Genomic DNA, 11,923 nt, shown 5'->3' with positions numbered 1-11,923 from the left:
GGAAGAAGGGAGGTGCCTGAGTGTCCGCAGCGGCACTTTCCGCACGCAGCCGCCCGCCGCTCCCCGCCCGCCCGCGGCGCGCTAAGCCCACAGTCCGGGGAGGCAGGAGGTCGCCAGGCCTAAAAAATCGGGGCAGTGCCCGGTGCCGCTCCCGCCGGTAGCCCCTTGCCTGTGGCGAATCTGTCGCGGCGAATGTGGGGCCGGACCGGCGGGGACCGCCTGGGAGCGGCCGCGGGGACGGTAAGGGCTGGGACGACTCCGGCGGAGGTCGGGCGGCCCGTGGGGTCCGGGACGCCCGGCAATGGCAGCGCCCGCCAGGGCTGCGAGACCGCCCGCCGGGCTGCCCACGGCTCGTGTCTGGCGTGCCCCGGCGAGGGTGACTGGGGACGGCTCCAGCTCCCTCTCCGCCGCGGGAGGTAAATTCCTGTCATCGCCCCACAGAGGTGTCGGCTCCGCGGTGAGTCTACCTGGCTGCCCGTGTATTTAAAAGCAGAAAAAGAAAAATGAAAAGATTTGCTGGATGATCAGACTGAAAGGAAAATGGTAACGGAGTCTGATAAGATCACCAGTAACAACTGTTCTGAGTATCCTCTTTTGCTTTATGCAGGTGAAGCCTCTGGGAAAGCCCTGTCAGAGGGGAGCCCCAGGGGACGCCCCTGGCCGTCAGCCATGGCCGTACCTATCGCGGTTCTTGACTGCGACCTCTTGCTCTATGGCCGCGGACACCGGACTTTGGATCGCTTCAAGCTGGAGGATGTCACGGATGAGTATCTAGTATCCACGTACGGCTTTCCCCGACAGTTCATTTGCTACCTGGTGGATCTCCTGGGAGCCACTCTCTCACGCCCTACACAGCGGTCCAGGGCCATCAGTCCAGAGACGCAAATCCTTGCTGCATTGGGTTTCTATACCACTGGCTCCTTCCAGACTCGCATGGGGGACGCTATGGGCATTAGCCAAGCCTCGATGAGCCGCTGTGTTGCCAATGTAACCGAGGCACTGGTGGAAAGAGCCTCACAGTTCATTCACTTTCCTAAAGATGAAGCTACTGTACAGACCTTGAAGGATGACTTTTATGCGCTGGCAGGAATGCCGGGAGTGCTGGGAGTGGTTGACTGCACCCACGTGGCAATCAAAGCGCCAAATGCTGAGGACCTGTCCTATGTGAACCGAAAGGGTCTCCATTCCCTGAACTGCCTTATGGTGTGTGATTCCAGAGGAGTCCTCCTTAGTGCTGAAACGCACTGGCCAGGCAGCCTGCCTGACTGCACGGTGTTAGAGCAGGCAGCCCTCACAAGCCAGTTTGAAACTGAGCTACATAAAGACGGCTGGCTACTTGGTAAGTCAGCTTTTCATCCTTGTTTTCAGTAGAAAGTCAATTATATGTTGTCTCCTTACTCTGGGCACAAGTGATATGTTTACTTTCAATTGCTTTCCTGCAACTTGCTTTGAGATTTATGACTCAGTTTGGACTACCCTTATCTTGGAAGCTTAGAACATTAACTTCTAATCTGTGTTTAAGTGTTCTAAGCTTAGAACATTAACTTCTATCTGGTTTACAGTCTGATATTGTGTGTATAAATCCTCATTCATTCTGTTAATGGCTTTCTTTCAGTATTCTACACCTTTTCATACTGAATTATGCAATTTTTAATTCTAGTTGCTGCCCTAGTCCAACTGTTTCCCCCTGTTTTATGCAGTAGATTAATTCTCTTAAAACTCTTCTGTGGAAAATCTTCTTGTGTAAAACCAAGTGCCTTTACTTTGTCACATTTGTAAACCAGAGTTACTTCTTCTGTGCCTTCTCTTTTATCCAGAGGAAGAACTTATTCTGTATCTGCTGTACCAGTAAACCAGGCTGAAATCTGTGGCTATCTGTAGGTGTGTAACCTGTCCTGCTCCTTTCCACGGCTCACAGGTGACAGCTCCTTCTTGCTCCGGACGTGGCTGATGACCCCTCTGCACATTCCCGAGACGCCTGCCGAGTACCGCTACAACATGGCCCATTCTGCCACTCACAACGTCATTGAGCGCACCTTCAGAACCATTCGGTCCCGGTTCCGCTGCCTTGATGGCTCCAAAGGCACCCTGCAGTATTCTCCAGAGAAGTCCAGCCACATCATTCTGGCCTGCTGCGTGCTTCATAACATCTCCCTGCAGCATGGGCTGGACGTGTGGTCTGCACCAGCCACAGGACACATGGAACAATCGGAAGAAGAATACGAGCAAATGGAATCAGTGGACTCGGAAGCCTGTCGTGTTCGTCAGGAGCTTTTACTTACTCATTTTAGCTAATGTTGTCACAGAGAGAAAGCTTTTTAGCAGTTCATCTGGGATGTTATCTGGAGCAAATATGCCCCTTCCTCTTCTTTAAGCCTGTAAAGACTTAAGCAGATGTGAGACAAGAAGAAATATACTCTCTTCATTTCAGGCAAATTTCCGAACTGCTCTCAATCTCTCCAGAGATTCAGTTTAATTGGGACATTTTTGCTGTCATGATGCTTACAGGCGCCCCATTCACTTGAGAACAATGACTAATGTGACAACGGTGGGAAAATGAGGGAAATTGTCTTTTATAGTGATGGAAAATTTGTAAACCTTGCACTATTTTACAAAGCACCAATTCTATTCCACTGTGTAACTCAAAACACTTATGATTGATTTTCTTAAACAGTATTTTACACAAATTAAATTTCCACATGAGCTCCTTTCTACTGTGAATTCATGAGCAGCAAAGCAAACATTTATATTTTTGTTTGCAGGTATAAATTCTTGCTCAACACAATTTTGCCATTTTGCACATCTCACAAACTCCAGTGATTTTTCTGAAAGCTGGCAGCTGTGTTCTGGGAGGGGTCTGGCATTTTTCTGGGCACACACTAGTGCTTGTACATATCTAGAGGGATTGAACATTCTTTCTTTCTCATATAGGCTGGAGAAGACGTTAAGCTGTGGTGACTCTGTTGGGTACTTGACAGACATCAGGAAATGGTCTAGTGGAGGTGAGGCTGGTTTGCTCCTGCAGCAGGAAACTGGTTGTCTTGGTGGCTGCTGTAAAAGAAACACCAAGGACTGGCTGGGTCACAGAGATTGAACCGATTGCAAAAGTTCTCCTCTTAGATCAAAGCAGAAGTGTGGAAAGGCTACTCTAGCACTGCTGGCAATCTACTTCTTCAGTGGAACAAGATGACTGATGCACGCAGTTGTTGCTGGCACAAGGCTGGGCAGTTTCCTGGAAATGTTCTCTTTCTAAAAGGCACAAGTGTTTCCAAGGATCTCATGACAGCAGTCTAAGAAAATTTTGTTTCTTAGATTTTATTGTTTACTGGGCAGTAAATGTAACAAAAGTGGTAGGGAATGCAGAAAACTACAAAACTGTAACTACTTAAAGTAGCAGTGATATTTCCTGGCATTGTGGATGTGTCCTTTTACAGGAAGTGAGTCTGGGTCATGCCCCACATTTGATGAATACAAGTGTACGGGACACATTTTGCAGTGCAGGGTGGAGATGCAGGGCTAGATACACTCTGCCAGGTTTCCAGTGGCAGTAAGCACTTACTATCTCACAGAAAACCAGGCATGCTTGATGATGTGTAAACAAAATGTTTTCAGAAGCCTCAGTGAGGGCTGTAAAATGTTATATACAAGGATCTCAGATGTAATTCAGTTTTCTTTATGCAAGGTGTTATACAAGAACTACTGTTGGTCACTGCAGCAAAACTCCTGCTCCTTTTACCTAGGAAAAAGCAGACAAGCATTGTTTTCTAAAAAAGGCATTTTTAAGGTGAGAGTTGCTGCCATATATGGTGCCTGATGGCTTATAACTGCATCTGACGGTCTGCGCTAAAAATACTGTTCACTAGACCAAAACACCAGCAGACACTGAATGAGCTGTGTGGGTGGTGGTAAGGTCAAGTGAGACTTGGACATGTGTAGGTACAAACATTGTCACTTAATGACAAGCTGGAGTTTCTCAGTTTACACTATGAATAGCCTCTTCCCAGTGTGTGCTGAGGCCAGAGCAGACTCAGAGTGCAGGCACTTCCTGGAGCACATTTGCTGCTCAGTTTTGTCTTCTTTCAGCCACTGTCACCTGTGGTAGAGTTTAATCTCAAAACTGATCTCACTGCTTGTCAGTTTGGGCAAAAACTGCATCAGACCACACTAGACAAAGCCAATCCACTGAGCACTATTCTTACCTGAGTCAGATGTCAGTACCTTTCTCTTCACTCAGGAAATGTAGGGAGCAGTTTCCACCACATACTCCTAAGCAGCTTCCTTCAAAACCATTCACCCAGACTTTTTTCTTTTCCCTCAGAAAAGACTTTTATTTTCCCTCATGGGGCCAACTTGCTCAGAGCTCCCTCCATCCAAACTGTCCTTGAACACTTCAGGAATGGGGAATTCACAGCTTCTCTGGACAACGTATTCCTGTGCCTCACCACCCTCACTATCTAATCTAAACCTACATTCTGTCAATTTAAAGCCCTTCCCCTTTGTCCTGTCACTACACACTCTTGTAAATGGTCTTCCTCATCTTTTCTCTACGTTCCCTTCAAGTACTGGAAGGTAGCAGTTAGGTCATCCAGAAGCTTTCTCTTTTCCAGGCTGAAAAAAATGTGAAAAAAAAAATTTTCTGCAAACTACTTTGAGATTTGTGATTTGGTTTATACAGAAAATCATGCTGTGAAAAGCCAGTGTCCACAAAGGAGACAGAGGAGTCCTGCAACTTTATTTATTTTATTTGAATAAAAGGAGAGAGCTCACTGGACCATACCCCCGCGGGGTCTCTCAGGGTTTTGGAGGACGCAGCCTCCTTTTATCCTAAACTATCGACTGCACGTTGCCCTCTTCCTTTCCCCATTGCCTGAGGTATTGGGAAGGTACAGCCTTCCCGATTCGCCTGCTACATCCTCCCCTGAAGGATGTAGAGCATTCTCTGCTCAGGAGCTCGAACTGTTTGGGTTCTGCGACCACCTGGAGACCTCCACGGCCACTGCTCCGGCACCGGGCCCGTTCTTCCAGTCCCGGGCGTTTGTGAAGACATTAACACCCCTTTCTCCTCTTAAGTTTGGACCACCCTTATCTTGGAAATCTAGAATAGTAACTTCCAATCTGTTTTATCGAGTCTGACTATTGTACGTGTTAGTTTACATTCGTCTGTTAAGAGCATTTTTCCAGCATCCCACGCCTCTCTAAGCTAAATTATGCAGATTTTAATTCTGGGCTGGGGCGCTTCTCCGCAGTTCTCGGGGCTCGATTGCTCTCGCCTGCCCTCCGTCGCCCCCGGGCGGCGGTGGAAGACCTCGTCGCTCGGCTGGCGCTGCCTGGCGGCATTCTAGCCTCGGCTGCTCGGGCCTTGCTCCCGCGCTCGGCGCCGCCGCCGTTGGGCCCCGCTCGGCGCTCGGCTGGCCCGCCTGGCCGGAGCTCGGCGCGGCGGCGGCGACGACCGACCCTGGGGCCGCTCCGCCCGCACGGCCCGGCCCCGCTCCGGCCCCGCCGCTGCAGGTACGCTCCGGGCCTACGCGCGCCGCCGGCTCCGCGCCGAGGCCGCGCTGCCGCTCCCGGGCGGGCGCGGCCGGCCCCGCGGCGGCGCCCCGGAAGGCGGCGGTACCGATCCGTGTGAGGCCGCGGCCGGTGGAACGCGGTCGGGAGGGAGTCGGGAGTCGCTGCCCGGGCCTCTGTACGGGAGTTCCGGGCTCGCGGCCTTACGCTGGGGGTAGCGGGGAGGCCGGCGCGCTGCCCCGGGCCGGGCGCCGCGGCGGGAGGGCGAAACCCGCGGCGCTGCCTCCCGCCCGCCGGCGGGGACGGGAGCCCCGGGGAGAGCGTCCCGGTACCGGCGAGTAGCCCGTGCCCCGCTGCCGCCCTCCTGAGCGTGCCTCAGCCGGATTTTCTGTCCCAGCTCGGGTGCCTGGTGCTTCGCCGTCCGTCGCCCCGCTCGCTGTCCCCGCGGCACCCGCCGGGGCCCGTGCTCGGGCTCGGTCCAGTTGCGTTCTGGGGCTGTTGCTTCGAGATGTTTTTTATCATTGTTGGTGTTTTCCGGCCTTACCCTAATAAAACGTGCGGCAAGCGTTGTCTGCTCTATCTCTGCTGTTTTTCATCGTGTGCTGTAGAACACTTGCTTGTGAAAGTAGTGTTTGGCATAAAATGCATTCAGGTGTGCCTCTGGTTACGTCTTGTCTTGTAAGGAAACGAACTCAGCTAATTCACCGGCTATGGGAACGTTTTTGTTGTCATCTCCCATATTTTTCCTGACAACACATAAATTTCTGTAGTGTTCTTGTAGTGGTTTTTTTTTGATTACTTGTGATCCTCTCAATACCATGCGTTCAGCTGCCTTTGGAAAGCAATTTTTCCTGTACTAAATAGGGTTTCATCTTCAAGAGATCCTGTAGGTGGTTATGAGTAGCTTTTCTCACTACACACTTCCGAGTATTGTTCTGTGGTGATAGATTCAATATTGTTATCTAGATGCAAGCCTGTCTTCATGAAGATAGGTCGTATGAATGTGAAGTCTGTAAATATGGTCAGTGCTCAGTGCTGCTCTGTTTTCTCCTCTGTATGAAGTGCTCTTTGATCTTTATTTAAAAACCCAGTATGTTTTTCTATATTTGTCCTTGTTTACTGCTCCACCCAGCTTGGTGTCCTCTGCAAATGTCATCTGGCTTCTTTTGCCTTTGCCACTCCCATCCTCTTTCAAATTGCTGATGGGAATGTTAAAAAGGGACCTAAGAATGACCTGCTGGTAATGTGCACTTATTGCCAGTCCATTACTGGTCTCTTAAGTTTGTTGTTGGGTCGGTTTTCAGAATGTAGTATGAGGTTAAAATCCATGCAGATTTGAATGCTTTATGAGTGATGCAAGCAACAGGACCTGAAATTCTCTGCTAAATTAAAAATCCTTTCTTGTGTTCTGAAGGACTGTTGTGATGCATTTCCTAACATTCCTAAATCTTCAGTGTAGCTCATGTGCTGGTTCTGGAATCCACAACTGGTGCTTCTCTGGGTAATTTTGTTTAAAAAAATTGGTCCATTTCTATTTTGATGGTCACAAATGAGTATGGTTTTTTTTGTGGCAGTGTGGCTCTTAATGAGTAGGGCTGTCCACTAGCATTTATATTTTTCCTGATGCTTGGAATGAAGAATGTATTTGGATCCAAATGTCTGGACATGCCTTTTCAGATTGAGTTGCTGGGAGTTTCTGACGAATGTTTACTTTGCTGACAGCTTCTTCTCAGTTTTCTTTCTTTTGCCCTTTTCTGAGTCATAACTGACCCTCTGGATTCTTGTTTGGTTGTTTCCTACTTTTCCATTTTCCGAGCAGCACTTCTAACTTTTATACAACTGTAACAACCCGTTCTAAAGAAGGCACACAATGATCCAGTCTGCTGCTATCCCTCTGCCAGAAATTTGGCATTTGAATAATGATTTTTTAAAGAAACTTCTGGAAATAAACTCTAGTACTAATCTTTTATGCCATGATTAGCAAACTGACAGAACTCATGGGTCTTGCAGAGTTGTTGTTGATGTGAATATTTACTACTAATGCAAGCAGCACTAAGGTACTTTTTTTCCCCTCTTGGGTTTCTGGGAGCCTGATACAGGGCATAGTGCATGATAATAGCTACCTTGTGTGTTTTGTGTTAGTAGCCCTGTGCTATCCTAGCAAGGAGGGTAATAGAAACAAAATATTAGTAAGGTAAGGACAGAAGAATTTTGTTTTGCAAAAGTGAATGACAATGTGATATGCAGTGGAGGCGGATTAATATTAGAAATATCTTACTGGAAAGTTATTGCAGGATATAGTAGTTGCCTAATGAAAGACCCATTGATTGGGTACTTGTCTGCATCTCAGGACTTAGTTGGTTGTTGGGAATTCTGACTGGGATTGTTGTCTGGTAGCTGTTTGTTGTCTCCAGTTTTTGTAAACTGTTTGTTGAATGGGATGATGAGGTGTCAGGCTGGAGTGTGGAGAGCATCATCTTAATCCATGTGCTCGCTCAGCTCCACTCCCCATGCTCTCAGTGAGGGGTTTTGGGTTGCCCTTGCAGAGTGATTCCTGCTTCCTTCTTCCTGGTATGTGTTACTAATTCTTCACCTTGGGCAGTGCAGTATTGCTGAGAGGAGTCTCTGACTCATGTTTTGGACAATTTTCCCCCTCCCTTTATATTTCTCCCACAGACTCAGTCTGAGGTCAAGAAGGGCAAGAGTGTCAAGAATTTGGCTGTGTTTCTTTGTTCAGAGTCTAAATCTTCCCACCTCTTCTATAATTCTGATACATCCCTGTATGAAGACTTCAGCTTCTGTGTGGATAATTTTTACTTTTTGTCTTGTTACTGTATTTCCATGTGAGCAAGAAATTATATTACCTGTATTTTCTAAAACATGTTCTTGCTTCCAGTTGCTTTTTCTTTATTACTTGGATAAGGTGCATGTGCCTGAAGTGCAGCCTTGAATGCATAAAACACTTTGTCTTCACCTTGGGGGTATGTGATGCTGCTTCTGCTACTCTGTAGTGTTGGCAATCCCACATTACTATGGAATGTGTGATGTCACTTGGGGGGACCTGGCTGTGGCCCTTGAGCTTGAAGAACCTTGATGTGACTATTAATAATAGTAAATAATGGGATTTTGAATTGAGAATTCCTTTGCCTTCCTATCTAAATGAGAATAGTTTTTTAGGGGGTTAATCTGAATTCTGTGTTGCTCTGTCTCTCTATTGCTCTGGCTTTTTCTTCTCTCTATCCCTCATTTCCTGCTGTGTATAGAACTTAACAAAAGATGCTATGGTTTGAGTATGGAATTGTGGAAACCAACTCTTAATCTTCCAGATCTCAGTTCTGCTCTTTGACTTACCTTACAGTTTTGTGAAATCATATTTATTCTCTTCCTATCTTCTGGATTGAAACTAATATCTCTCTTCTCAAGAATTCATTAAGTTTATGTGGAAGTTGTAATAATAGTTATGAAAGTGCTCCATGTTCTCTTTGGTAAATGAAACTGTCAGACTCCAGACATGGGTGATCACTTACATTTTTTATTATTATTACTTCCCTTTTTATATTTACTATTCATTTTCTGACCTTTAGGAGTTGAGATCTGCAAGTTTCTCTTCCATGTCTTCATCATTTTGCTGTAAATAGCCAGAATTTTAATGTACTTCTTTTGTGTGAAAAAAATGTGTATTTAGCTCATTTAATCCAGACTGGAAAGACAAATTAAGATTCTAATGGCAATTAGTTACTTGTTGCAGTCATTCAGGATCTTGAAATGACAAAGTACTATTGACATCTTTGTAATGTAATTGAATTTCCTGAGCTGTTTGCAGTTGCAGTTTAAAACACAGCATTGAATTTTTCAATCATGAAGCACTAAGACAAGTTATTTTTCTTTAGGAATCCTGTTTTATGTGTCAACACTTATTGCAGTGAGTGCAATTTAGAGCAGTGTGTCTACTGCATCTACAGAAAATGTGCTTTTGAATTACTTTCCATCTCTCTCTGGCTTTAATCAAGGCAGAACTTCAGCTTACACTATAATACTTTGGGGAGTATTTAAAAGCTTGGAAGACTAAAACTGGGACCATATAATGGAAGTGCCTTCATGGTATTAGTTTTGGGTTCTCTTGGATAGTTGCATCATAAACTTTCTTTGACTTCTCCTAACTGTTTTTTATTCTCCATGTTTAGGGGCACTTACTTGAAGACTGACTCTTGTTCTAATTAAATTCTTAAATTCAGCAGCTTTTTTTGTTTTTTAAAGCATGATCAAGCACACAAGTAGAACAAAATAATGGGTTAGAGTTTAGGGGTTTTTTTTGTTTTGATTAATCTTGCTTAAGATAGTTGTTACCCATCCATAGACTGTTTTTGTTTGTGGGTTAATCTTGTTTCAAGATTCTAGTCCAATGTAACTTTATTTTAAATTTTTGTTCATTTAGATATTACTACAAGGTATCTTGAAGTTTGCTCTATGCAAAATGTTTTCTGGTGTTTGGGGTTGGGTTTTTTGTTTGTTTTGATTTTTGTTTGTTTTGGTTTTGTTTGTTTTTAACCCAAGAAGAGTTAATACGTCTATAAACAGTCTCAGGGTTCATCTGGAACTACCACAAATGGAGTTAAGGGGAGACAAATCAAATGTTGTTTGAAGTACATTTAGACATATATAGCTAATTAGATATATTGCCAGAAATTCATATGGCCCTGTCTTTTAAGAATGAACATAGTCCTGTTCTTCCAATACTTACGTTTTGACCCATGCTACTATTTGGGATATGAGTCACGTCACCTATTTTTTACTGATTTTGTTGTTACAGCATTATTCAAATGCCAGTGCTATTGGCAAACTAGGATTTACCAAACTAGGACTCCTTGAGTTGTCTTGTTTGTTAAGCTGGGTTGATGCAATGCAAAGAGGGCAGATCAGCTTTTTAGTTTTGGTTTTACATAAACATTTTTTAAAGTTTTGCTCAGTTTTTCAGGCGGAGACACAAAAAGGGTTAGTGGGGATGGCATGACATTTGATATGGATTGAATCAGTATTTTTAATAAAGCTGCAGGTATAAGTCAGGTCTTCTATCTGGTGTAGTGCTTGTTGGGCTTCTTACATGAATAGTTTCATGCAGTTTAGGAAAGTGATGGCCTCAAAATGTCCATATTGGAGAAGGGAGGGAAACAGAGATTACAAACAAGGAAGGGAACTAGAAAGTCCCTGGAGCTGTGTGATTGCTTCTTTATATTCCAAATTATGTTCTAGGCATCTGGTTTGTTCTTGGAGATCTCCTGTCTGGGTGTCAGAAGCAGATTTTATTGTTTTATCAATGAAGTGCCTGCAAAAGGAGGGGCTGTGTAGTTCTTTGGGAAGATCATATTTGGCTGTTTTCAGTGGGCACTTTTTTGCTCTTTTGAACTTCTGAAGAGCACAAGGGGTCTTGGTAAGGCAGTTTGCTTCAAAATTAAGCTGTGTAAAATACAAGGGGAACTGATTTGTAGAAAATCCTCAGAGGAAATAGCCTGTCTTGTGACTGCAGCCTTCATTAGGATCACTGTCAGCAAAGATAAAGCATTTGGGCTGTAGTGCTGCATACACTCTTTTCATGCCTGTCTGATGATCTGATTGCTCTTGGAGAACCCACCCACATGTGCAATAGTGGGAATGCTAAATTATTGCTAATATTTATTAAATGAAACTTAAAATACTAACATTTATTAAATGCAATAAACAGTTCTCTTGAAATTTTTAGTATGTTGCTGGTGTTAAAGCCTGAGATGCTGCACTTAATTTGGAATAACTGCGGTGGCATTGTTAGGGCTGGGCACACTTCTTCAGAACAGACATTTTGAAAACAGAAGTAACTGGCTTACAAGATAGGTAGGCACCTGGCCAGAACTGGGGGAGTTGAGTGTAATAATCTGTTTCCTCTTCTTTTCTAGAGACAAGTTGGCTTGTGGTTTTGCAGGACAGTGGTATGCCTCATTGTTCACCACAGTTTTGCTTCTGTTGTGTTTTGAGTCCTTTTTTTTTCCCATGCATGTCGTTTTAATACAAAGTATACAGCCCTGGCCCATCAGCTGTGTGTGGATCAGGGCTCTTTTACAGTCAATACAATATGGAAGTCTTAAAACTGACAAAGGGACTTGGAGACCAAAACTACTGGCATGTGCTTTTTTTTTCCCCGGTCTCTTACAGGGAGTCTTATAAATGCATTCTCTCTGTGGAACCCAGATTGCAAAGTCAGTGACAGCTTTAATATTGTCTCTTTCTTCATCAATCACATGAGGTCTCTTTGGGCAGCAAAATTGTCTGAAATTATTTGGACATTTGTTTCTTCTGGATAGATCTCCCATTGTAAATATCATTTACTGATTGCAGCTTTTTTTTCCCCTTTTTAAACACTGATGTAGCTGTTTACACTGACTCTGTG

At 45.0% G+C, this 11,923-nt stretch overlaps 2 protein-coding genes across 4 annotated transcripts in view; both read left to right on the top strand.

The window, feature by feature from the left end:
• The first annotated feature begins 58 nt into the window (after positions 1 to 58).
• Positions 59 to 2,703, top strand: HARBI1 (harbinger transposase derived 1). The gene is made up of 3 exons (XM_071427455.1): positions 59 to 457; positions 608 to 1,339; positions 1,919 to 2,703. Exons 2-3 carry the CDS (start codon positions 670 to 672, stop codon positions 2,293 to 2,295), a joined length of 1,047 nt encoding a protein of 348 aa, XP_071283556.1. The 5' UTR covers positions 59 to 457; positions 608 to 669; the 3' UTR covers positions 2,296 to 2,703.
• Positions 2,704 to 5,324: 2,621 nt separating this feature from the next.
• AMBRA1 (autophagy and beclin 1 regulator 1) overlaps positions 5,325 to 11,923 on the top strand; it is a 127,395-nt gene continuing 120,796 nt past the window's right edge. For 2 of the 3 annotated variants that reach the window (XM_071427429.1, XM_071427428.1), the window contains exon 1: positions 5,325 to 5,508. The gene's annotated coding sequence lies outside the window, so the exon portion shown is untranslated. The remainder of the gene's footprint in view (positions 5,509 to 11,923) is intronic. The other variant, XM_071427430.1, reaches the window with a different exon arrangement.

The sequence above is a fragment of the Agelaius tricolor genome, unplaced genomic scaffold (genome assembly GCF_023055355.1).
Source record: "Agelaius tricolor isolate 1412-34295 unplaced genomic scaffold, bAgeTri1.0.p SCAF_5, whole genome shotgun sequence".
In the NCBI taxonomy this organism is placed as follows: Eukaryota; Metazoa; Chordata; class Aves; order Passeriformes; family Icteridae; genus Agelaius; species Agelaius tricolor.
Note: the sequence above shows the minus strand (reverse complement) of the source record. Positions and strands in the feature narration are given on the sequence as shown.